This window comes from Mesoplodon mirus (assembly GCF_964341445.2).
Source record: "Mesoplodon mirus genome assembly, chromosome: 7".
Taxonomy (NCBI): Eukaryota; Metazoa; Chordata; class Mammalia; order Artiodactyla; family Ziphiidae; genus Mesoplodon; species Mesoplodon mirus.
In genome coordinates this window covers 78,210,548-78,236,208 of record NC_138983.1, presented here as the reverse complement: position 1 = coordinate 78,236,208, position 25,661 = coordinate 78,210,548, and the positions used below count along the sequence as shown (strand labels likewise).

General features: G+C 41.9%; 1 protein-coding gene and 1 pseudogene across 2 annotated transcripts; both read left to right on the top strand.

Moving 5' to 3' along the window:
* Positions 1–2,983: 2,983 nt before the first annotated feature.
* Positions 2,984–3,609, top strand: LOC309808819 (centrosomal protein of 78 kDa-like; annotated as a pseudogene). The gene has a single exon. The product of its transcript is annotated as a centrosomal protein of 78 kDa-like (transcript).
* A 13,578-nt stretch (positions 3,610–17,187) lies between these two features.
* LOC309807984 (putative spermatogenesis-associated protein 31C2) lies at positions 17,188–19,688 on the top strand (the record flags this gene model as incomplete). Its single annotated transcript, XM_082627993.1, has 3 exons — positions 17,188–17,257; positions 17,834–19,648; positions 19,684–19,688. The coding sequence occupies exons 2-3, from the start codon at positions 18,025–18,027 to the stop codon at positions 19,686–19,688; spliced, it is 1,629 nt and encodes a 542-aa protein (XP_082484119.1). The 5' UTR covers positions 17,188–17,257; positions 17,834–18,024.
* Positions 19,689–25,661: the final 5,973 nt, after the last annotated feature.

Sequence of the window (25,661 nt, the reverse complement as noted above, 5' to 3'; positions counted from 1 at the left end):
CCAAAGAAAATATTGGTGATGGTACATTTAATAAATCGGGTTGGGTATGATTTAGGACTTTTAAACGTAAGCATTAGATATTTTACTCACTAAAGTTAATTCTTAACATTCAGCAGAGTTGTAATATGTTTTGTTCAAATCAGATTCTATAATTCACTTTCTAATTTAAGGGAAACTTAAAGCAGGTCATTTTCTAATGTGGAATGAGGCTCCATTATGAATTGAACCAGTTAGAAATGTGATCTTTTGTGAAAGATCATTAATAAAACGGTAACTTTGGTTTATTTATATACCACCTAAGTGTTATATAGGAAACTTTGTTGGGTGCCTGTGGGTTTTGGTTATTATGTGATATGGTCTCTGTCTTTACTGGCAGAGGGTTACATTAATTACAAATTAATTACATTTTGAGTGTTTTAGTTTTGTTCCTTGAAACTAGGCAAGACTACTTTTTGTTTGTTTGTTTGTTTTTTGTTTTTTGGGGTTTTTTTTGCGGTATGTGAGCCTCTCACTGTTGTGGCCTCTCCCGTTGCAGAGCACAGGCTCCGGACGCACAGGATCAGCGGCCATGGCTCACGGGCCCAGCCACTACGCAGTATGTGGGATCTTCCCGGACTGGGGCACGAACCCGTGTCCCCTGCATCGGCAGGCGGACTCGCAACCACTGCGCCACCAGGGAAGCCCAAGGCAAGACTACTTTTGATGACAATGAGCAAAAATCATGTCAGACGTTTTCACTCTTCTTGTGTAGCTGGAACATGAAAATGCCCAGTTAAGAAACACAACTTTCTCTTTGTCTGAAGCCCTTCATGCCCACTCATTGACAAGCATGATCCTGGATGATGAAGGTGTTTTGGGCAGCACTGAGAATTCTTTTCAGAAGTTCCATGCTTTCCTGGTTCTCCTTATAGATGCTGGGTTAGTTCATTTCTCTTCATGGCATTCTTCTCTTTGCGACTCTAATGGTAGTTTGCTGAGGAACTGGAGCAATTTTCATCACTTACGTGTCTATATTTAGCCAAATTTAGTGTAATTATAGGTAATATAGTTGACGTTTTAAAATGAGGAATTAAATTTTTTAAGAAATGCAAATAGGGAAGCCTGCTTTGGTAGAGTGGGGAGCCCATTATAAAAGAGTAACCTGTAGACAGAGTAATTAGTAGGTATAGTTGTTTTGTAAAGACTAAATTAAAGGCAGTTTTCATTGAAAATAGTCGGGAATGCATAAGAATTTTCCTATCTTTCACTTCTTTTGCTTGTTTGATAAGTTTGAATTAAAGTTATCTTTGCCTTAGACATAAAAATGATTATTAATCTGCAGGGGAGATATAGGTCATTGGTTCTCAACCGGGAGCAATTTTGCTGAAAGAGGGAAGTGGAGATTGATAGTTGATGGAGCGGTGTTTTGTCAGTGAATGAATTGGTGTTGGTGTTGGGAAGGAAGGAACAAACACATTCTTGGAAACTGGAGGAAAGGTGGTAAAGAAGTGTGGGAATGGAGGTGTGACAGGCAGTGGACAGGGTGCATGGAACATATTGAAGCTGCTAGTGAGACAGTGGGATGTCTCCTAGAGGATGAATCTGGAAAGGGCTGAGGATTTGGGGGAGAGAGAGGCTTGTGGTCTGGAGTAGGATGTTGGCTTTTAAGATTTTAGAAGTGGCGAAGTGGTTGAGAGTCCGCCTGCCGATGCAGGGGCTACGGGTTCGTGCCCCGGTCTGGGAGGATCCCGCATGGCGCGGAGCGGCTGGGCCCGTGAGCCATGGCCGCTGAGCCTGCGCGTCCGGAGGCTGTGCTCCGCAACGGGAGAGGCCACAGGAGTGAGAGGCCCGCGTACCGCAAAAAAAAAAAAAAAAAAAAAAAAAAAAAGATTTTAGAAGTATTTCATGATTGTAGGTCTGGGGAAATCTAAACTGCTCTTCTGTGATTATAATCTTTGTCTTTTCTCCGTTCCTCCTCTCGTCTAGGCTTGGGCAGTTGGCCACAATGGCTGGTATAGATCAGTCATATTTTCATTTACTAGGTCGTCCCCAGGTGAATTCTACTGTTAGTAGTCCACCTAAAGAAGAAAAGAAGGCACTTGAAGAAGGAAAATCAGAATCAAAACAGGGTGCCCCATAACAAATGCAAAATATCCAAGTAAATGGACAGAACAGCACTTAATGATTCTAAGAGTGATTAGCAAAAAGGAAATGACCAAGTCAGGGAGAAAACAATAATGATCAGTCTCTAATAGTTCACATGCTCGGGAGCTAGAAGACTCTGGAGTCCTTTCCAAATCTGAGATTAGTAAATGTGTGCCCATTTCATGATACTGTACTTTTGTAAATAAGGAGACTGGAAGTTCTTGAGAAAATTTATGAGTTAAAGCAAACTATCCTTAATGAAGAAAGAAGACATTAGAGAAAATATTCCAGATTTTAAATTGTATAAATGCCTATTCTGTTCATATTTTATCTAGGTTTCTATTTGTATGCAGTCAGCTTACAATGAAGGAACACTAATGAAGGTACACATACTGATATAATTTTTAAAATAAGTAATCCAGACATAGCTAATAGGTAACATATTAGAGTGAATCACCTGGTTATGGGAATGGGAGGGGAAAACCTGTCAGCTTTTCCTCTAGCCTTACTTGGAGCCCCCATCAGCCAATCTCAGAGTGGCCTTGGGAACTGACAGCTTGAGAACACAGTCTGGTCACAAACTATATACGGTTTACATGTGCCTGGAGGATAGAAAAGAAATTAATTATCTTACAGAATAGGGTTTTATTTTTAGTGAGGGAAAGGAAATGGGTAATAACTACCCCAATCACCAAAGTCTGAAAACGTAGCGGACATAGCCTTGGTTATAGCTAGGTTAAGCTGAGAATCACTTGGCAAGATATAATTACAAAAAAAAACTGGCTCTGAAATCTTCTGATTAATCAATGGACTGTGTTAATAATAAGATTACAGAGTAACATTGAAGTTTTGAACTCTACTTTTTAATGGTTGGCTTTGTTCATCACTGAATTTTTGTCTTGTCTTTTGTCTTCCCCTCCACTTTCCGAAAATTACAGGTGATGCTAGGATTCCTTTGCCTCTCGACTCCTTCCATGTCCCAGCGTCTACTCAGGAGGCCTTAGAAACTTCCAAAGACAACCTGGGGGTCCCAGTCACAGAGCAGCGGCAGGCGTATTTCGAAAATTTCATTGCTAGAACATGTTCTCCTTCAGCAGACGTCATTTCTGGAACTGGAAGTCAAAAAAAAGAAGAGGAATTATCTAGAAATAGCAGGTCTTCTTCAGAGAAAATGAGCAAAGCAGGTGAATAGACCAAAAACTACTCTGCTAGGAAACAACCTGGGAAGGACCTGCATTCCTGCTCTGGCTCACCTGTAAAGCAGAAAAGCAAAGGATTGGGCAAAATAATTCTTTGGTTAATAAACCAATTAAAAGTGAGTCTTCGAAAAAACACATTTCTGTTAAGAAAGAGAGTAGAATAGTGACTGTTTCATCAAAGACAACTAAAAGTAAACTCAGTCTACTAGAACAGTCTGAAAGTGATACTCTTGGATCTGATTGTGAATTTCAAGAAAGCATCCATACTCTATCACGCCTAACATAGGTCTAAATATTTTTAAATTATGCTTTTGCCTTCAAATTTTAATAAATTACTTATGTTTTTATTATAGCATATGGTGTTTTCAGTTACTTGACTGGAAGCCATTAGAGAAAGATTTTTTTATCTATACTTTTTTATTATAATGAAAGTTTGGGTGTACTTTTCCTTGTAACACTTTGCACCATTCATTCAGCTAGTGTATACTGAGGGCTTCATATATACAGTACTTTTCTGGGTGCTGTTGCTTTCAGCAGTGAACAAAATAAAGCCTTTACTCTCCTGGAACTAGCACTCTGTGGTGGGAGAAAACATAAACAACAAAGCAGGCTAAGGGTTAAAAAGAGATGGGAATAATAAATGGAATAGTTTTACCATTTGGTTAAACATCAAACTATTATATAAATCACACGGCCAGAAGCCATTGACATATTTTAATTCATAATAACCAGAGAGCCTCAAACATTTACCAAGGCACTTAACCGTGTTTATGGATTACAGCAACGCTCTGAGGTAGGGAACTCTTACCATCCCCATTTTATAGATGAACAGTCTGAGGAGACATTATGTGAGTTGCCCAGAATTGCACAGCTATAAGTAAGTGGGAAGTTGCAATGTGACCCGAACCCATGCTCTTTTTTTTTTAATGTATGGACTTTATTATCTTTCATTTGTTTCTGATTTATGTGAATTTTTTCTTTAAAGATTTTTTCTGATGTCAACCATTTTTAAAGTGTTTATTGCATTTGTTACAGTATTGCTTCTGTTTTATATTTTGGTTTTTTGGCCTCAAGGCATGTGGGATCTTAGCTCCCCGACCAGGGATTGAACCCTCACCCCCTCCATTGGAAGGCAAAGTCTTAACCACTGGACCACCAGGGAAGTTCCCCTTACGTGACTATTTTTCTGGCAATTTTTTTAAATTTTATTTTTTATTGACATACACTTGAATTACAGTGTTGTGTTAATTACTGCTGTACAGGAAAGTGACTCAGTTACACATTTATGTACATTCTTTTTCATATTCTTTTCCATTACGGTTTATCACAGGATATAGAATATAGTTCCCTGTGCTCTACAGTAGGACCTTTTTGGGGTTTTTTTAAATACATGCACTTTTTAAAAATAAATGTATGTATCTATGTATGTATTTTTGGCTGTGTTTGGCCTTTGTTGCTGCACGCGGGCTTCCTCTAGTTGAGGTGCACATGCTTCTCATTGTGGTGGCTTCTCTTGTTGCAGAGCACGGGCTCTAGGTGCCTGGACTTCAGTAGTTGTGACATCCGGCTTAGTTGCTCTCTGGCATGTGGGATCTTCCCAGACCAGGGCTTGAACCCATGTCCCCTGCATTGGCAGGCGTATTCTTAACCACTGCGCCACCAGGGAAGTCCCATGTAGGACCTTTTTGTTTCTCCACCCTGTATATACACCAGTTTGCATCTGCTGATCCCAAACTCCCAATCCAACCCTCTCCCACCCCCTCCCCCTTGGCAACCGCCAGTCTATTCTCTATGTCCTTGGTTATGTTTCTGTTCACACACAGGCTGTAACCAGGCTCTTAATTACTTTGTTATCCTGTTTCCTTGTTAAGAGAAGAAGGGTTTAAGGAAGGCACTGAGAGAAGCCAGTGACCAGTAGAAGTGCAAAAACAGTGGGGCTGTCAGAAAGCACACCTGTCTCCTTCCCCCATCTGAGCAGAACTTTTAAACGGCAGAGTATGTAAGAGTATGTGATGACACATCTCTGGATTAAATGATGTCTCCCTGGTAAAACATGTACAGATAAGTCTTTAGTTCAATCAGAGTGAAAGGTGAGATGAGAGAAAAGCTGGAGTGTCAGATTTCTTGTAGAAGGTCCTGCCTGATTGTTACTAAGAGGGCTACTACAGTACTAGTTAGTTCCTTAGTCATGGGTTGAGTGTTAGAGGAGTGAAACAACGAGCAAGATGTAGTGTTGGCCCTTTAGCAGTGGAGTGAGAGGGGAAGACGCACAGCAGATGTCTCATCCTGCACGTGACCTGCTGTGACGGGTATATTCAGGGCGTTTAGTCAGTGTTTGTGGAAGAAGAGGGGGAGCCATGAGGCAAAGAAAAGTCATCAAAAGAGGCAGTCCCTAAGCTAAGTCTTAAAGGACTCGTGAGAAACTGGTGAGTCAGCTGGTGAAAGGCAGGGATACTCAAGGCAGAGTGGACAGCGGAAGTCCAGAGCCGTGAGTGTGCGAGGGGTGTGTCACAGAGCCACAGGCACAGGCTCTGGAGGATCAGTGCAGTGTCCCCAGGCAGCGGCAAGTGCCCCTAAAGGAGGCAGCGAGGAGGAGGAGAGCGGGTCTTAACCACCCATGTGTGTGGAGCTGGTTTCCTCAGAAAATAGCTAAGAATGGAAGGGACAAGTTCAGGTGGCATTTTAGACCACTGACGTCAGTATGGATGAGGAATCTGAAGAAGCCTGGAGATAATTATGCCCCACTCTTCTGAGGAGCAGTGCTTTATATTTTCAAGTGGGATTTTCACGCTGCCACCTCCTCTCCTGTCCCTACTGAAAGGTTTATAGGCCGGCAGAAGGGAGAACCTGGCTTAAGTAAAGTTAATCAGGTTCCTTTACTGTACAGCTTCTCGGGGCTGCTGTAGGCTAATGTTCATTCTGGATCGTCACAGCAGGCGTATGGTACACAGCCATCCTCAAAGCTATTTGACCCTAGAGTCCTTTTCGAATAGAATGTCTAACAACTGGTTCCACCAAACAGCAATTTCGTAACTTCTAGACCAGGTAACGGCAAGAAGAAAGGGGTCTGAAATAAGGTATAGATGAAGGGAGGAAATAAGTTCTAATTGTATTTAGGAAATTACCAGCAAGACTTGACCTTGGGAAGTAAGGAAGAAGTAGGAGGCGGAGGCTGAACCCCCATCTGTGTGACTAAGGTTGGGTGGTGGTATCATTGAGTTTGGAAATAGGGGATAAAGAACTGAAGTGGGGAAAAGACTTTAGTTCTGGACATGTAGAATTTGAAAGCACCTGTAGAATTCAGAAGACAAACTGGTAGATAACTGGACATGCACGTGAAGACATGGAAAGATAAAAATTTGAATGTCACCAGCACATAGCAGCCATTAAAATCATGAAAATGGATGAGATTTCAGAGAATTGTGAGTACTGACAACGTTTAAGTAATAAGCAGAGAAAGAATTCTGGGAAGGAGAGAGGTGATAGAGTTTCAAGAAGGAGGAAGTAGATGACAGTGTCATCCTTCAGAGAATGTAAGTGTCCATTGGATTTGGGCAGTTAGGTCCCCAGTGACCTTAGAGCAGTGCAGTGAAGTGGTGGACGAAAAGCCAGATGGCAATAAACTGAGGGTGTAGGGCTGCCTGTCGGGGCCAGGCGGGGCTAGTGAGGACAGTGGGAATAGGCTACTCTCAAGGAGTTTGGATGAAAAGAGAAAATAATTAGCAAAAAAGAATTTTTTAGAATGAGAAGGACTTCTATTTTATATGTTGAAATGAAGGAACCAATAAAGGAGATCCTGAAGATGTAGACAATAATTTAGAGAATTGGGGAAACATGGACATATGAATAAGAAAAAAAAAACCTTGCACAGTATATAAAAATCACTTGTATCCTTCGAGCTGGATGGATACTGGTAAGTTTGGGAGGAAATAAAGGTAAGAAGAGATAGAAGTTAAAGAAGTTTATACTGATAGCCTCAGTTTTCTTTGACACAGATTTTTCAGAGACACATATATATGCATACATAATTACCGTTTGAAAATTCTTTCATAGTTACATGTTTTATTAATCACGTCTGAGAAAAGTCACTGATTTTCATTTTGTACAGCATTATCTTGTAAGGACAAGATACAGTAACAACTTCCATGCTTTTTGCATATCAGAGCTGACATTGAAAGTATCTGCATAATTGAATTTTCACTTCTTATTTGTAATAAGTTTATCCTTAGGAGGATACTTTCATAGTGTTTGATCACAGATGAGTTTGGGCATTGCTATCACTCAGTAATGTTAAGCATCTGTCAGGTTCTCTCCTATACTATATATTAATTTTTTGTCCCTTAAGCAAATATTTATTGGCGGCCTGTGGGAGTAAGATACACCTAGGTCCTCTTTCCTTGGTATATTCACAAAAGCCTCTGAAACTAAATTTCCAAGTCAGGCCATACTAAGGCCTGGCATAATAAGTTTTCATTGTTAACAGTTTTTTTGTGTTTGTGGGGGTTTTTTGTTTTTATTTTTTTGAAGCAAGGATAAGACACTGTCTTAACTCAGTAGTTGTCCATTCATTAATAAGTCAAAGAAGACATTGATGAAGCATGGTGTTTTGAATATCCTTTCCACAGAATAGGTAATGGGCCATCCTGAAACTCTGGTGAGATGCTTATCATTTTCAGATTTTGGAGTGGCTGAGAAAACCCTATTACACCTTGAATTATCACTAGAAACATGAATTCAGCCAAATAAAAACAGTGCCTCTGCCTACTGAGGTGGTCAATTTCCAGCTCAACAAAAGTGACCATTTCTCCTTTAGATTAAAATCAAGAAAATCCCCTCTGTCCAGGATGCAATAATGGGGTGCACGAAAGAGGAAAACTGAAGCTATTCCCTCTTTACACCTGAACAGTGAATTCATTCTGATATCAAATATTTGTTATGATTCTGTTATGACCAGGTGCTTTATTGTTTAGAGATCAAGTTACTGTTCATTCTTGGTAAGTAAGAAAAATCCACGTTTTAGGACTCTGAATAGTAACTTTATATATATTATATATATATATATTAAAAATAAATATGTATATTATATGTAATATATATTCCACCTATTCAACAAAATTGTAACTTTCATCATCTCTTACGAATGATGAACTGTATTCACTCTTTGGAAAGGGCTTATAGGGAATTAAAGTCTCCATATACTTTTTATATAAGACCGTGGAAACCAAATTCTCAACTGGGAGCAAACTTAGGTTTTGCTATGAAGGTTTATGCTTGCCTGGCCTTAGAGTGGTAGGCCAGGAACTCAAGTTTTTTTCCTCTAAGTTACTTTCATTGATGCCACCCTGAAAAAATTTGGAGGGAGTATTTTTGAAATAGCTTTATCTCAGTAACCCTTTAAAAATGCTTCAGGGTATGGGGAACATAACTGTCAAAATGTTCCAGCAACTCTTGTTGATTTAAGTGTAACTGATCAGGAGCAATACAGGAAGGAGCTGAGTACAAAAGACAAAAGGCGTGAGGCTATTTCATGTATTGTTTTTGGCTTATTGTCCAAAACAGAGAAAGTCTCATACACTGGCGCAGCCAAGGTCCCCTACTGTTCTCTCCTTTTAGTAGAAATAAAAGAGAGCTCGTTTCTCAATAGCAGCATTCTATCCTTAAGTGGGTACACAGTGATATTCTGATGGTCTCTGGAGCAGAGAATAATTCCGTGGCAGCTCTGACCTCCAGTCACCGGGTCCTCTGTAACTTAGTCTTTCATGGCCAAGGACTATAATCATTATTTCGATTTATATTTAGCATCTCAAAATGGAAAGGATTCCATGGACAACAAAGCAGGAAGTGATTTCATGAAGTGTTTTAGTATGGATAAAACAATAAACTATAAAAATACAAATCATCAGTAAAGCTTTTTCTTTCCAGAGAACTATATTCAGAAATTAATGTAAGCCTCTAAGGTGCGCATGTGTGTTTTTTCACCCATGATCATGTCTGTATGTGTGTGCATTCCACTGCTACAGGAGACATGCACAATGATATCAGATTTGTACTGGTTTCTCCCAAGAACTGTGTGCTCGCAGGGTTCGTTCAGGAAGGTGAGTGCCCTACCACCACATCACAGTCATATCTCATCACCTTCGGCAGGAATAGTTTAAACTTTAACCTCATATGCAGGCTTATTAAATTAGTGTTACTCATCAGAACTTGCTTACTAATAAAACAAGCTGAATTAGCCACTGCAGAATCATATTTGGAAATTCAATGAAAATTTTACATTTTTAATAAAGGCCCAGAAATATTATTTCAGAGCAGGTGGTACAGAAAACTGGTCAAATTTGACATTCATTCATCACTGAAGTGTGGAACGTGACAGGTGAAAATTGATATTGATTTCTTTCCTCTAATATTTGGAAGAGTTCTAACAGGTAAATCAAATGAGATAACAAGACATATCAAGTCTCACTCATTTCTATGATCACATCCTCCCCACATATCACTCCTTCGCCTGCCATGTTTTGAATAATTCAATGCCCATAGTCTTTCCAGTCCAGTGTATTATAAGACACACTCAAGCTGGGTTTCAATCATATCAGACTGAAAGCTGAACATTTTAGGAAGGATTATTTAAAACCAAATGCGTCTTGAGCCCAACAGCCTTTGAAACCAAACAATCCTGGGAGTTCAGTTGGATTCAGAAAATTCAGTAATCCTATTTGATGTATGTTAACTGTATCAATATTAACAACCTTCTGCTGGATTTCAGCACTGATTTGAGAGCTGAGTTACTACTGGTCTTGTATTTTACCTAGTTGTGAAAGCACTGAGAGAGTTGTTCTTGGGTTGAACTTGACCCGCCTCTGGGAATGCTCTCTGTTCTATCCATCTTGAAAAGCTTTATTCAAGTGCATTTCTCGGCCTTCCTTCTCTTCCCTTGCACCCCTTGGGAAAACGAAAGATGCTCAAATATAGATGTGAACACGGCAGGTGCTCTGATGGCAATGGTGTCTTTCAGCTTCCCAATAAAAAATTATATTGCTGACCACCCATTTGACTGAAAAGTGACGCATTTTACTGACAGATATCTGGATTGAGATGCCAAAAGAAATAGGTCATTTCAAATTTCCTTTTTAAGTCATAGCTTTGTGTTGCCACACTACTTGTTCAAAACTTAGATCATGAAGGTTCCTTCCTATGACCTGCAAATAATGAAAATGTTCTTCAATAGGCTCTATGAAAAGCAAGCAGAGGGGCTTCCCTGGTGGCACAGTGGTTGGGAGTCCGCCTGCCGATGCAGGGGACACGGGTTCGTGCCCCGGTCCGGGAGGATCCCACATGCCGCGGAGCGGCTGGGTCCGTGGGCCATGGCCGCTGGGCCCGCGCGTCCGGAGCCTGTGCTCCGCAACGGGAGAGGCCGCAGCAGTGAGAGGCCTGCGTACCGCAACAACAACAACAAAATAATAAAAAAAAAATAAAGCAAGCAGAATATTCCTAATTATCAATCTTTCTCTTGAGTCATATAGTTCTTGTAATTTCAAGGAAGAGAAACTCAAATGTAAAGTGTTACAATAGCCAAGCATACCGGCACTATTATCTAACCATTCAGCAATTTTCTCTGCCAAGTCACTCTGAACCTTAGACTACTGAGGATGTCTTCTTAATTAATTTTTAAAGTTCTCCTCTTTTGAGTTAAAAATGGTCACAATTTTATAAGTAAAATTAAAGAAAAATACCAAATAGAACATCTGAGATGTTTCCATTAGGCATTATATATATATACATAAATTTAATAGATATACATATATAAATGCACTGGGATAAATCTCCATCTTCTGTGTCAGTCGGACATAGGTCCGTTTTCTTAGGAATAGGGAACTCCTTTCACAATGGAAGTGAGGAAATTGGCAAATGTACACCATATAAGTACTTTTGGATGGTAGTGACCAAGTTCTCAAGACACACACACACACACACACACACACACACACACACACACTGAAGAATATCAGAACACTTAACATTTCAAAGACACAGGAAGAGAAATGCAAGTTTCCCCTAGAAAGCCTTTTGTTTTTTTGAAGTCAGAATTCTGAAAAGACGTTTTTATCAAGCCAGCTTTTTCTAACTTAACTGCATATGCAATAAAAGAGTCCTATCTTAGTCATTTTTAGGGCAAGATTTTCTTTAAGTCCCAAGAAAGTAAGCACTTGTAAATGTAAATTTTGTATGGACATAAACCTGGCCAGGATATCCGTTGGAAGCTGGAAATCTGTTGTTGTTCCTTTTCCTTTTGTATTGAAAGCTAAGTTCCCCATTCTGAGTTCAATTTGTGAAGATCACTTTTATTTTGACAAACTCTATTAAAGTAGCCAATTCAAGGAAGACAGGTTAGTCTTCCACCTAATTACCCAGTCCAACTTTTACTCAGTGTCTTTCACCTGAGCAAAGTCTCCCCAGTCTTCCAACTGAGGATAAACCACGCAGTGTCTAAACTGAGCAAGATCTTCCCAGTGTCTTTTAAGTGAGGCTAACCCACTTGAGCAAAAGTCTTCCCAGTGTTTTTCTACCGAGGTTAAACTCTCAGTGTTTAAACTGAGTAAAAATCTTCCCAGTGTCTTTCACTGAGGATGACCCAGGTACTTCTTCTTGAAACCAAGTTTCAAGGATAACCTACTACTCAAGAGAAGAGTTTAACACCACTGAATAAAACTTAGGATCATCAACCAAAACTGGAGATCCAAGAACCAGGAGATACTCACCCAAATTCGTCTGGACTCTCTGAGAAAGCGGACAGGCCCAAGAAGCCTCTGCTGGTGCCAGGACTCTGGATCCTCATAGAGTTCAGGCAAAGAAGAAAAGTCTGCTCTGGGCCCCTTCATTGGTTGCCAAGACTGCTGACTGAAAAATATGCACAACCCAAAAGGAGAATTATGTTTTATTTGGCAGATTTTCTGAGGACTTAAGCCCAGAACACAGCCTGTCAGATCACTCTGAGGAACTGCTCAGAAGACCTAAGGGATCAGTCAAGAAAAACCAGGTAGTCAGAACATCAAAAGATTACTATTAATTAAAGAAAACTAGACCTCTCAAGTTAAGGACTTTAGCATTTTTCTATGTATGAGAAGATGAAAGAATCTGGGCTCCGTGAAATCATTCCTTTGATATGCACCTTAACTCTAGAACCAGTACCCTGTTTTTCTCCATCCCGAATCCCCTCAAGGTGCACAGTTGAGGGTTCCCGCTTTGACGTCTGACTTGATGACTGCAACATCCTTTGTCTACTGATATGGCAGGGAACATTTTTCATCCACGGGTAAGAAATTGAGAAAATTAACATAATTCAAGATATAAAACCATTACAATACTAAAAATTCCCAAATGTCAAACAAACATAAGTACCCTTGACCTGTAAAATGGAAGATGCCAAAGAAGGGAAAAAAAGAAACAATAAAGAAAATGTAGAAAATAAAGCATAAAATAAGATGGCAGAAATCAATAACAGTAGAACAATAATTAAATAAATCAAGGTAAATGTTATCATAAGATTTTTAAATTTCAAAAAAAAAACCCCATCAAACAAAACATATTGAAAATAAAGTAATAGAGAAAATTTAGAGAGCAAATATGAATGCAAGGAAGACCTGTTAGGTAGTTAGTCAGACATTAGCAGCAAGGAGGTGACAGTGGTGAGAAAGACAAGAAGAAGAAATTGAGTCACACCCAGCCATCTGGGGACTCTCCCTTGACTCCACCCAGAACGGGAGAAACTATGGTCGGGTGGTGGGCAGCTTATCCTGTTAAAGAGAGGCACAGTAACACAAGGGGACTTCTCCAGGCTGTGCATGCCCAGACCAGACAGGCGTATAACCTATAGTAAATCCAAACTCATTATACCATAATTACAATAAATTACATGTGGTTTTGCCCCTCCCCCCACCCAGTAGGCATTTCTTGGGGATTCAAGGATGAGAGCATGCGCAGCAGAAAACTTGTTCCATAGCTCAGGACTGTCAATCAAATAATGATCCTTGTCACTCACCCCCACCTCTCTGCAAAATGCTCCTTAAAAGCGCTCGTAAGCCTTTATAGGAATGCTGCTTTCAATTTGCAGAAACAGTACACCCATCCCCCCCCACCCCGAGAGTGTACCTTTGCTTCGATATACTTTGCTTTGGGCTTGCTTCACTTCGCTGAAATAGCCTGTTCTCAGAAACAGCCTGCTCTTTCTCTCTCCTTCTCTCTCTCCCTCTCTGAGAGTGTACCTATGCTTAACTAAACTTTGCTTTCTGCTTAAGCTTAACATGGGAGTTTGCGATCCTTTGCTTACTATCATGGAACCAAGATAGCTGGTCCAGGCCTTCCACTGACCTCCTCGGTTGAAGCTATTTTGTTACAAAGCATGTCCACATGGTGACAGACCTAAGTCTAAATTTTGATAAAAGGTGGAATTAAGGTGAGACTATCATATGGGAGGAAAAGACTGTAGGAAAAATAGTAGATGTAGGAGATATGTTTGTGAAAGTGCACATTCATGGCAATATAGCCAAATAAACTCACATGCCCACGTTCCCACTAAAACTGTATAAAATTATGACCAACAAGCAGAGAATACACATTATTTTAAAGCCCTCATGGGGCATTAAGACATATTTACCATGTGAATCCTTCAGTGAATCTTGTGTTACTGCTAAGGGGTAGGAAGTGGTGTCATAAGGGAGTTTTGTGTAAGACTCAAAGCTCCCTTTCTATATGGTTCAGGCTGGACTTGAAGCTTCAGGGGCCTGGGAGGATGGGGCAGGAAAGGCAAGGCACACTCAGAAAAGAGAATACATACATAACACACTAGGGATATCTGAAGAGGCTGCTCAAGACCTGGCTCAGCCCCAAGGGTTTGACCCCTAGTCCTACTCTTCACCCTACAGCCCTTTAGGGTCAGGACCTTGGCTCACCCTAACCCATTCCTAGCTTCCGGGTATAGAATGAGTGCACATATCTGAATGTTAGTGTTCTCTCAAAATTTACATGTTGAAATCCTACCTCTTAAAGATAGGAGGCCGGGCCATGCAAAAGTGCTTATGAGCTTTCATGAATGGGATTAGTGCCTTATAAAAGAGACTCCAGAGATATCTCTAGCCTCCTCCCATCATATGAGGATACAGAGAGAAGGCTCCAGCTGTGAACCAAGAAGAGAGCTCTCACTACGAGGTGGCCATACTGGTGACTTGATCTTGGGCTTCCCAGCCTCCAGAACTGTGATAATAAATGTCTGTTGTCTTTAATCTACCCAGTCTATGGTATATTGTTATAGCAGCCCTAATGGATTAAGACCACATACTTCAAAATTTATCTGGAGAGTGGGGACTGTCTTATCGTTGAAAACTAAGAAGTTGGGTTGAGACAACATATGAAAGATTTTTTTAAGTAGAAAATTATGGATTATTGGATTTGAAAGTACTAGATTGGTTAAGGAAAATGAGTACGTGTGTGTGTGCGTGTTTGCAGTGTGTCCCAAAAGTTTTTGTGCAGTTTAAAGATTTACTAACTCCAGAGTTATAAACACTACAAACTTACAAAAATATCATTTGAAGGTTTAACTGTTACCAGATGCAAGTCTGTGTGCCTGATGCACAGTGAGGCTAAATACTGAAACATCAGAGTTTGGAGCAGAGAAAGGTTTACACAGTGCCATGCAAGAAGACACGTGGCTCATGCCCAGGAAAAACCCCAAACTCCCTGAAGGCTTTCAGCAAAGCCTTTTTAAAGGCAAGGTGAGGGAGGGGCATGGCTAATTGTTGCAAATATCTTGGTGTTGGATCCTTTGTTCTAGCAGCTGGCCAGATGGGTCAGGTCCTGGTCAGGTCACGTGTTCCTGTAAACCTCCAACAAAACAATTATTATTTTCTGTTCTGCAACTTTTTATCTCCAGGAATGGGCTCTTAAAAGTCAGAGCCTTAGAAATAGGCTATCCTGTATATTTCAGGCTCTAGGCAACATTGTTTTACAAAAAGTGCAGAGCCAGCCTGGGTCACAGGGATGGACAGAGTTAGCTCAGGCAACAAAGCATAAAGATTAAAGTAAAAAAGATCTGATGTGGAGTCAGATTTGTTCTTCCCTATTATATAACTATTTATAATTCTTTCATACTTATGAATTTTGAAAAATAAATTATTTTAATTTTTGTGTGTAGTTCCCTCTGATAGAAAATGAGGCAAAACATACACTATTCAAAATTCACAAAACTAAATAAGTGTAAAAGAAATTCAAGTTCTATCCCTGGGTGTACACAAGACACAAACATGACGTGGGAAAGTTGGAGCTGAGGACAAAGGAAATCCTGAGTAAAAATGTCTGTGAAACAGCCAGTCTTCCAGGGTCAGCTTAAGATGTTCAAGAGTTATCAAGTTGGTGGGCCTCAAGTAAAGGTCTCTAATGGATGAAGGAACCAGGTTCCAGATGGAATGAACAGAAAATTGACTAAGGTCTCTCTGACAGGATGAGAGTAGTTGGAAGGAGGGATCTGGAAGCCCCAGGAGGGTGCAGGTGTCTGTGGGTCTGGATGGGAAGGAGGGGCAGTGATTCAGCCTCTTTCTCTTATTGCCCCTCCCCCACACTCAGGAGCCCTCTGTGACAAGGCCACAGCTCTGTGATGCAGGCCTGGGGTTCTGCCATCAAGTGAACTCCCAGTGCTCTGTTGCCTGAGGGCAGCAATGCAGTTCAGAAGATGGAGAATCTCTTTTCTTTGAAAAACACGGTTGCTATCTGGCTGAGATCCAGCCCAACTTCCTGGGTGATTGATATCATCCTTGGGTTCCTGTGTGGACTGGGGCTCTTCCTAATGTTACTCCCCTGCTTCCAGAGTAATCCATTCTTAGCACCACCTAGGAAACATAGAAACATCAGGAAGGTAAGAAACCTTTGGCTTAATCCCAGCAGAGATTATCTCTTTTTTTCTTATTCTTATTTCCACTTTTCTAAACCACCTAGAGAGACTCCTGAGATGGGAACTCTCAGAAAAGTAGAGAACATCATCCTTCTAGGGAAAAGCCAGGCCAGAGAGGGGTTAGAGTGGGCATGAGGATTTCTAGCCTAAGATCGTAGACCAGGAGTTCAGGTATGGTAGAGGGCTCCAGGGCAAGTCCCCAATGCAGTGACTAATGGTTAAGGACTGGATTACTAAGAGTTCAATCTCTGCAGGAAGGCTGACCCCTGAGCCCTGGTTCACCAGCCACCTTCCCACAGCGGGTGTCTCAAGTGAGACCTTCCTCTGTGTTGGGGCTGATCTAAGGGCAATGCTGAGCCCCTGAGAGCCTGAGAGAAGAGGCTGGAGTGGAGGTCTGGCCTTGGGAAGCAGAATCCTATCTGACAAAGCTCACGTGGGCATTTAGGTCTGAGAATGTGTGTGTTTCTTGATCAGAGGAACAGTGACAGAAGAAATCTATGGTGATTAAAACTTAAAAAATCCTTCTTGGGCTACCCTGGTGGTGCAGTGGTTGAGAGTCCGCCTGCCAATGCAGGGGACGTGGGTTCGTGCCCCGGTCCGGGAGGATCCCACATGCCGCGGCGCGGCTGGGCCCATGAGCCATGGCCGCTGGGCCTGTGCGTCCGGAGCCTGTGCTCCGCAACGGGAGAGGCCACAACAGTGAGAGGCCCGCGTACCGCAAAAAAAAAAAAAAAAAAAAAAAAAAAAAATCCTTCTTTGCACTCTTCAAAGAAGAAAAACTGAAAATATTTTTATCCACTTTAAAAATAAGTAAAAGGGGAAAAAACCCCACAGAGTTTTAGTTAAATGTAGAAAGTCATGTTGTTCATGAACACAGCTTGCCTAGATAGATGACAGTGAGAGTTGGGTGTTAGCCCCTCATTTCTTCTTCTCTCTCAGCATCAAGTAGAGCTGAAGGGGAGGAGCAGGAGTAGGAAGAAAAGTGGATCTTTGAAAGGTAAGCCTTTGCCATTCAGTCCTGCGTGCCCCCGAGAGTTAGCTTCCATCTCTCCTAATCCTGAGGGCCCAGCTTCACGGTCTCTGAGGATGCCAGTGGCAGAGCTTATTCTTCAGGAAACAGAGCCTTGGGAAGGCTCGTTGGAAGGAGATCAGAGCCCAGATACTTCCCAGAAATTTGTGCTTAGAATGAAGCCATGAGGACCTAGAAATGGGGTGTGTGGACTGTGGTGGACCATTGGTGCCTGGGTTGGGAAGTGGGACCTCCAAGTCCAACTGTGGACAAGTTGTTTAACTTTGCTCAGATTCCTCTGTGTGATGACCACTGACCTTTCTCCCCTACACGGCAGTTGTAAGGGCTACAGGGGTTAATTAACGTGAAGGCACTTTGCAAAGGACAAACCCTTTTCAAGTGAGACTTACCATCACTGTCAGGGACATGTGGCCTTGGACACTGATACTTGGGCTCCAGAGTCTAATCCTCCAAAGATTTCCCTAAAGGGCCATTGCACTCAGCCTCCTGAAAGACTCTTAGGCCTCTGCCTTCACCACCATGACCCAGTCTCCTGATTTCCAGCTTGCAGAGATTGCCTGGAAGAACTGGAGGGGACTCACAACCTGGTTTCACTTCTGCAAAGGTAAAGAATCTTTCCCCTTCTCTCCTGGGTCGTCCTTCCTCCCAGAGCCTATAATGTGACCCCAGCCCTGGGAGGGGGAGCCATGGGAGGGCGTGGCTAAAGCCCTAGGGTGAGGGAGAGCAGGAGCATTATGAAGTCAGTGTGGGGGCAGAGGAGGGTTCTTGGGCTGCAGGTGCCCACCCCTGCCTGTCCTGTCCAGCCATCCTGGCCCCATCTGCTCTCCTATAGCTGCCTGGGGAGGCTTCCTGGCAAGGGCAACTTTCATCAGCTCTCATGTCAAGACCCTCCTGGTGAGACGTGCAAAGCAGTGCCTGCTGGAGCCTGTGGAAGATACTGCTTGAAGGGTTGGGAACCCTGCATGAACACCTCCTGTAGGGTTTCCTTCCTTGATCCAGACACTCGAGAGGTGCTGGAAGCACACATTAGAAGGTTTTGGGTAAAGCACAGGTGGACCCTCCCCCTCAAGGTCCTCAAGCCCATAAATCTCTTGAAGCGGAAAAAGCTCCAACCCTCCACCGTTCTGCAGTTTGCCTCTTCCCCTTCAGCCACCTGTGTGTCTGGGTCCCACTCAACAGTCAAGTGTGCTGAGTTCCTGGAGAAACCTCCTCAGGCTCATTCAGGAGAGAAGGTGATAACAGAAGAGTCAGTTCCTACCCTGAAGAGGCCTCTCCTTGTCCCCTCAACTGTGTGTAAGGAAATCCAGAGTGCCCTGGGAGCGATTCCATCTGCTGACTACCATGGGCCCTCAAAGGCTTCTCTGACTGGACAGGAGGGCAGGCCACCTTCTCAGTCCCTCACACTCAGCCTTGTGGGCAGAACCTGGAAGAGTGAGACTGTGGAATGGGTCAAGAGGGACAGCCTAGAGCCAGGTCCAAGTTCAGCAATGGTCAGGAATGAGCCAACAGAGGAGAGTGGTGGTCAGGCCTCAGGAGACCCCTGCCATAGGGTAACAGTGATGGAGGTGAACTTAGGATCCCAATCTTTGAGAGGTGAAGAGGCCAGGGAGGCTGTGGAGGCCAAGGAGTCTCCTGCTCTTCAACCACAGTCTAGTGTTATCTTGGAAACCAAAGTGTTGACAAAATCCCAAACCACAAATGTACATATGAGGAGTTTAGAGGTGCCAGGGGCCAGTAAACGTTTCCTACTACCTAGAATGTCTGTTTTCCAACATCCAGGTGAGCCATGCCTTAACATGGGGGTTGCCAGTGAGTTTAACTCCAAAGTAAAGGTACAGTCAGACAACCAGCTTCAGGACTTTCCCAAACACATGTTCCTTGCTGCAGACAACTTGGCTTCTCAGGTGCCTCAGTGCCATCCCCAGAGAGTCCCCACCAGAGACAGGTTAGCTTCCCAGGAGCCAAGTGGCCTTATGGAAGCCCAAAGGAGCAACCTAGGGCAGCAGGAGCCCAAAACTTCAAAACTCCAAGACTCATGGAAGAGCCAGAGCAAGATGATTGCCCCTACTTACAAAAGAGAGGACTGTAGGAGGCATAAACCAGGAGAGCATGAAGAAAGGTTTAAAGAATTAGGGACCTCTCAAGCTGGAAGTATGAGCCGCCCTGCCCAGGTCAGGGGAATAACAGACTCTATTGGGAGCAGATGTCTCCAGCTCATGCCAGAGAAGAAACATAGCCCTCCAGAAAGCCTCTTCAGAAAAAGAATGAGGCTATTTTTAAAGTGGATTTTCCCCAATAAAAAAGTCAATGGTCGAGATGCTCTGCAAAAATTCAAGCCCATATCAGCCACTGCCCAGAGTCACAGATCAGTCAAAAGCAGATCAATCTTGAAGAGTGAGACTGCTGAGGGTCAGGCACTCATGACAGCTGTTGGACAGATCCCAGAAGAAAAAAGAGCAATTCACCATGGACTTCATGCCACAAAGTTAAATGAACACAAACTGGAATTCCAAGTCCCAGTATGTGGGTGTTTCTGCTGCCATAGGCTTACCTCCTACCCAGAGCAATGGAGAATGATGGGTTATACAGCCTGCAGTCATAAAGCCACCTCCAAGGGCCAGAGTTGTTCTATCAGGGAAAGGGAAGTCAGACACCAACATAGTTTGAAAAGTGTAAGGTTCGACGATGAGCAGCTGGGCCTAAGGTGCCTCCCATCCTTGCCCCCCAAGAAGAGTTTGTTTCCAGTTAGTACCTGCCAGTATGGGCCAAGGATTCCAGGTGCCCCAGCCCGCCATCAACACTGTCCAAGGCATTGTCATCTTTGGGGAGGTGTCTTGCCTGGTCGACAGTAAAATCCTTCTTTAGTCTTCCCTTTAGTAGGAAGACATGTCTCCAAGTCAACATTCAGTCCATGTAGAGAAAATGATTTTCTCCTTAGCACGTCCAAGGTATTTAATGTTCCCCAATACATGTATATATATATATATATATATATATATATATTTTTTTTTTTTTCTAATAAAAGCATAGTGTAATGGCTGCTGTCTCTGCTGTGCACTTTGTCTTCTAGAAGGGGGGGGCATGGAGGGAGGTGGACAGTAGCATCACAAGCTTGCTCCTTGTCTCGTGTCCCTTCATTGCACCTTATGATACTGTCATTACACAGACCAAAATTACTCTAACAATGAGACGGGAAAAACCTATGAAACCCACACCCAAGGATCTGGTTCAACCAGTCTTTCTCCTCCTTCTATGCTACTTTGAACTTTATGCAACTGTAGTGGATAGGTTTACACGATAGGGCCGGACATTCCAATTCAGGCTCCAGGAAGTGTCAGAGCCAAGTGGATGGAAGTTTGGGGGGAATAGAGTATGGGCTCTGAGTTCAGAAACAGGAGAAATCTTGCCCCTGATCTCTTGGTAGGGAATATACAACATCTGCTCTTAAGAGTTCCTTCTCTCTCTGATGAAGGTTGGGATTGAGGTATGCCCTATGAACCCCTTTTAGCTTAGCCATAATAAAATGTACAGCATCACCCTCCCCCCCCTCTGTTTTTCCTACACTTTAGAGCAGCAGCAAGGATGGCATTTCCAGCTCTGTGTGTGTAGGTGGGGGGAATATCAGGGAGGCTGCTGAGGGCTGTGTTGAGTCCAGTCCCATATAAATGAATGGCTGCGTTCATGGGTCACCTACCTTCCACTCTATGTTAACCCCAGAGAAGGAGTTTTGGATGAATGGAATAGGGGTGTGACTGTGGGTAGTAACTATCTGATGGTCAAACACTGTGAATTTAGGGTGGGATGTAGGTGTAGAAAAATCATTGGATCCAAGGAAGGAGGCAAAGTGGTACCAGATTCCCATAAATTGCAGTTCTGAAAGTACAGCCCCCTGACATACAACCACCATCTAAAGGCCTAAAGGGGAGGAAAAGTTAAGGGTCCAGTAGCTCACCATGGCCCCACGCCAGGGTCTCTACTCTATTCCAACTCTAAGATCACAGACCTAGAGAAACCACCTTTAGGTCAAAACAGAAGGTCAAACTTATAGAAGTAAAGCAAATCAGGGAAGGTGAATCTCTTAATACTATATTTAATAAGCTTACACATCATCACCTCTTGACTTTTAGAAAGGATAACTTAACAATAGGTGTAAAAGCCAGGACTAGGGAACTTGGGATGTGACTCCTAGTCTGGTGACCTTCACATAAACACATGGCCCAAGGACTGCTCCAGGGGAGAGGTGGGGACTGGCTTGTGATTGTGTAGTAAGCCTTGCCTGTCTCCCAGTCCTTGATCACCCCAGAGCCTGGCAGGTGAAGAAGCAATCAGACAGGATTCGTGGTGGTGTGGAGGTGACCTGTGCAAAGTGGATGGGGCAGGGTGCAATCCAGGAGTGTTCCACTGATCTGCTTCTGGCACAGCTTTTCTTGTCTCCTGACCCCCGTCCATATGGAAAAGCAGGGAGATGAGGAAGAATTTCTCTAGAGTGATTTGGTATTTTCTGCCATGTGCAGGGCGCATGGTGGACACAGCTCCAGGTGGTGTCTTTCTCATTGTGGAGATTTCGGTTCCAGCTGATGCCCCTGATCCAGATGACAACAGAAATGGACCCCATCCCCCATACCTGTCAGGTCCCTCAACACGTGGAAATGCTGTGACCTGGGGTGGAGGGGGCAGAGTGAGCACAGGACTGCTCACACCCCTGGTTTCTCCCTGGAGCCAGGCCCTACCTCTGGGCCCCGATTCCCAAGGCAGCCTCCAGAATGGGCAGAGCAGTGAGAGTGAAGCCAGGACTTGTGGGAGGGGTCGGTACCCAGAGGAGAGAGTTGACAGGGCTGGGACCTGAGCCTGGCTGCTGCTGGGTCCTCTCAGGGGCACCCAGAAGTGAGTTCTGGGAATATGGGGAAGCTGGACTTGGACCCCCCTGGCTCCTGCTGGGAGAGTGCCACAGACAGGTGATGCTGATGGAACAGCAAGAAAACAGAAAGAAGCAAGTCCCTTTGCCCTTCTCTTGCTGCTCCGTCTTCCATAAAGTACAGTAAGACAAGAAATTGAGAGACCAAAAGAAAAAAAGAAATGGAGAGACCCAGAGACAATACACAAAGACTTCACGGACACACCTCTCGAGAGACTTCTCACGCAAACACCTTTCTCAGAGATCACATACTGAGACCTCACACAGGGACCTCATGTTGCTTCACAGACCCTCAGACAGAAACCTAGCACAGATTCAACAGATTTCCCAGAGATACCTTCCAAAGGGACCTCATACAGAGACTTCACACAGAGATCTCACCCAGAGACAACACACAGAGACCTCACATCTATTCTTCAGTATCCATTGACAAGTCTTTCTTAGTGAATATGAAACCACTTAGCAAACTGGCAGCATGATAAATATATTATCAGTTGTGCCCCTCTGAGATCCACCAGACACTCACTGTCAGCATTACTCTAAATGGGGAAATGTTGGAGAAGTTTTGTTCTTTTGGAATGTCACTGCCTCTGAACAAAAGAATTATACATTCCAAATGTAGATTTTCAAATTTCATTCTTAGGTGTTCATTAGCTTGAAGATCACATATTACATTATTTTATTTTTATTTATTTTAGAGGAATGAAGAAAATAATGTTTATTTCTTAGAAATGCATGTAGTACTCCATTTTTTTATTTTAAAAGATTTTTATTGGAGTATAGTTGAGTTACAAATTTGTGTTAGTTTCAGGTGTACAGCAAAGGGAGCCAGTTATACATATACATATGTCCACTTTTTTTAAAGATTCTTTTCCCACAGAGGCCATTACAGAGTATTGAGTAGAGTTCCCCGTGCTATACAGTAGGTTATTATTACCTATTTTGTATATAGTAGTGTGTATATGTCAATCCCAATCTCCCAATTTATCCTTCCCCCCTTATCATCTCCTGGTAACCATAAGTTTTCATTTGTACTCTTTTTTTAGGAGAATCACAAATTTTAAGCACAGCTAAAACACTGTCAGTCTCCAGTGAGAGAAAATATTTGTCCAGTTTAGTTATCATCCAGTCAAATGGTATCTGGCACATTTTTTACTTTATTGAGGACAGAACTTAAACTTGAGATGGCTTACTTGTTTCCTTTGGAAACATAAGAAAAACCTGCAACAAAGGTACTCTAGGAATGAAATAAACCAAGAAAGAAGCATCCGGACTCACATTCACTTCCCAGAGGGCTGTGTAACTAGCACGTTATTTTGCACATAATAGCTTGCATCAGGTTTGTGGGGTTTGCTTTAGTTTTTAACAGGCCAATAATCATGTGAGGATTTTTCACAAGTCAAATTTCTGGTTTTAAATTTTACATTCTGGCAAAATTATGCTTCTGAATATTATTTTATTTCTTAAAATGTGGTAATGCCCTAAAATGATATTACACAATCATAACGTTCAGCTAACATACTTAAAAAGATGGGCTATTAAGGATTCATTCTTCAATAATTCTATGAAATGCACATTTTCTAAGACATGCAGTTAGGATCCATTTTATATTCATTATAGGGTTAACACATTGCTTTAAAAAGTTTTGAAAGATTATAAAATATATGACTTAGCCTATGCTTGACATTATACATGTTACCTCATAAAATTACTGAGGGAAGGATATCTTAATATCTGAATTGAAGGTAGTGTACATTTAATCTACATTTGGCTTATAACAATGAATAATGAAAGGCTTTCATTTATTATATATCTCACACTTTCCAAAGGGTACACTTCTAAAAGACTACTGATTTCTCATTGCTAATAAGCAACCTATTGTCCTTGCCTTGGTAAAATCTATTTTAATGACAGCTGGTTCTCTCCCAGATTATCCATTGGTATTACAGCGCCACGGTCTTTTAAGAGGAGCAGGGCTGACACGAGGACTCTTTGGGCTTATTTCTACAAGAAATTTAGTTTTTCTATTCTCCTAATTAAAAAATGTATAATTATTAATTTTTCACTTTCTTATGTCGTTGAATCAGAAAACAATGGACTATGGTCATGTATGTCATCTAATACTCTATCAGATCACTTTTTTTAAAATAGTGCAGCTTACTCAGGTAAGTTTACTGATCAGAACAAAATGGAATCAATTAGGAAAAAGTTCATACAGGAAAATATCCTTTTCAAAGTTGACTATTTTAACACAGTTAAATAAGCGATTATTTTTTAATCCTTTGAGTTAAAATTGTTCAGGGTGGCCAAGAAAGTCTGGAAACATGAAAAATGTCCATAAAAGCACTTTATTACTATAATACATTGAATGTGTTGCTCCTCATTATTAATTCACAGTTCATTAAGCTGGGCAAAATTACAACGAACAATGTGCATTAAAGCAAAATTCCCATCAATCATTTTCCATCTGTCATACATTCTGTCAGATGATTTGTGTGTCTAATTTTCATGGAAAAACTTGTACCTTTACTCCAGAATAAGAAATCAAGGGGGATCAATCTATTAAAAAGATATTAATATGCCCAGACTCTGTGGCCTTCAGTATTTTTTTTTTAAGAAGATTCACCTAGTGCAAATCTTATAAATATTTTTACCATTTAATATGCCCAGACAAAATGGATATAAAAATTAGATAAAAGAGAAAACAACAAAAACAGATCCCCTTTGTTTTCAAAACATTTGATGTTTACATCAAAATATTTTGTTGAAAATGAAGTGATTTTTAATCTATAGTTAAAAGACACTATAATGATATTTAGAACATATTACAGATCCGGATTTTTACAAATAGATTTTTATTTAAAACAGGTCTCACACTGATATCAATAAACCAGGCACTCTAGAACAAAATGTGGAGAGATGGCAATTATGAGATGACTTCTTAATACTCCAAGGGAAAAAGATTTTTTCCAAAGTAGTCCATCTACAATATTAACCCTTAAGATCTACTCCCCTTGATAGGTTTCAATATTATTTTCTCTTTTATACACATTGACTTTATAATTAACTCCTACAGGAGGACATTTCTGGAAATGTTCCCAGATATCTACAGCCACACTTTCGGTCATGATCACACCATGGAAAAAGTAGGGAACATCCAGATCCTGATGATCCAGGGGTTTCATAATTACCCCTTTGAGGTCAGTCAGAATCATAATCATTCCCAGAACAGGGTCGGTCTTTACATTTGTGCCCCGAGACATGCAGATTGTAACACTACCCACCCAAAGGCAAGTTGTCTTCCTTACTCAGGTTTGCAGGGGCACCACTCACTGTGGTAGCTAGAAGAGTCCGTTGCCCCCAGCCCGGACCTGCATTCTGTACTCTCCACATACACATCGTACCACAGATATACCAGTGGTGCTCATGAAACTTCCAGAAAGCTATAAAATAATG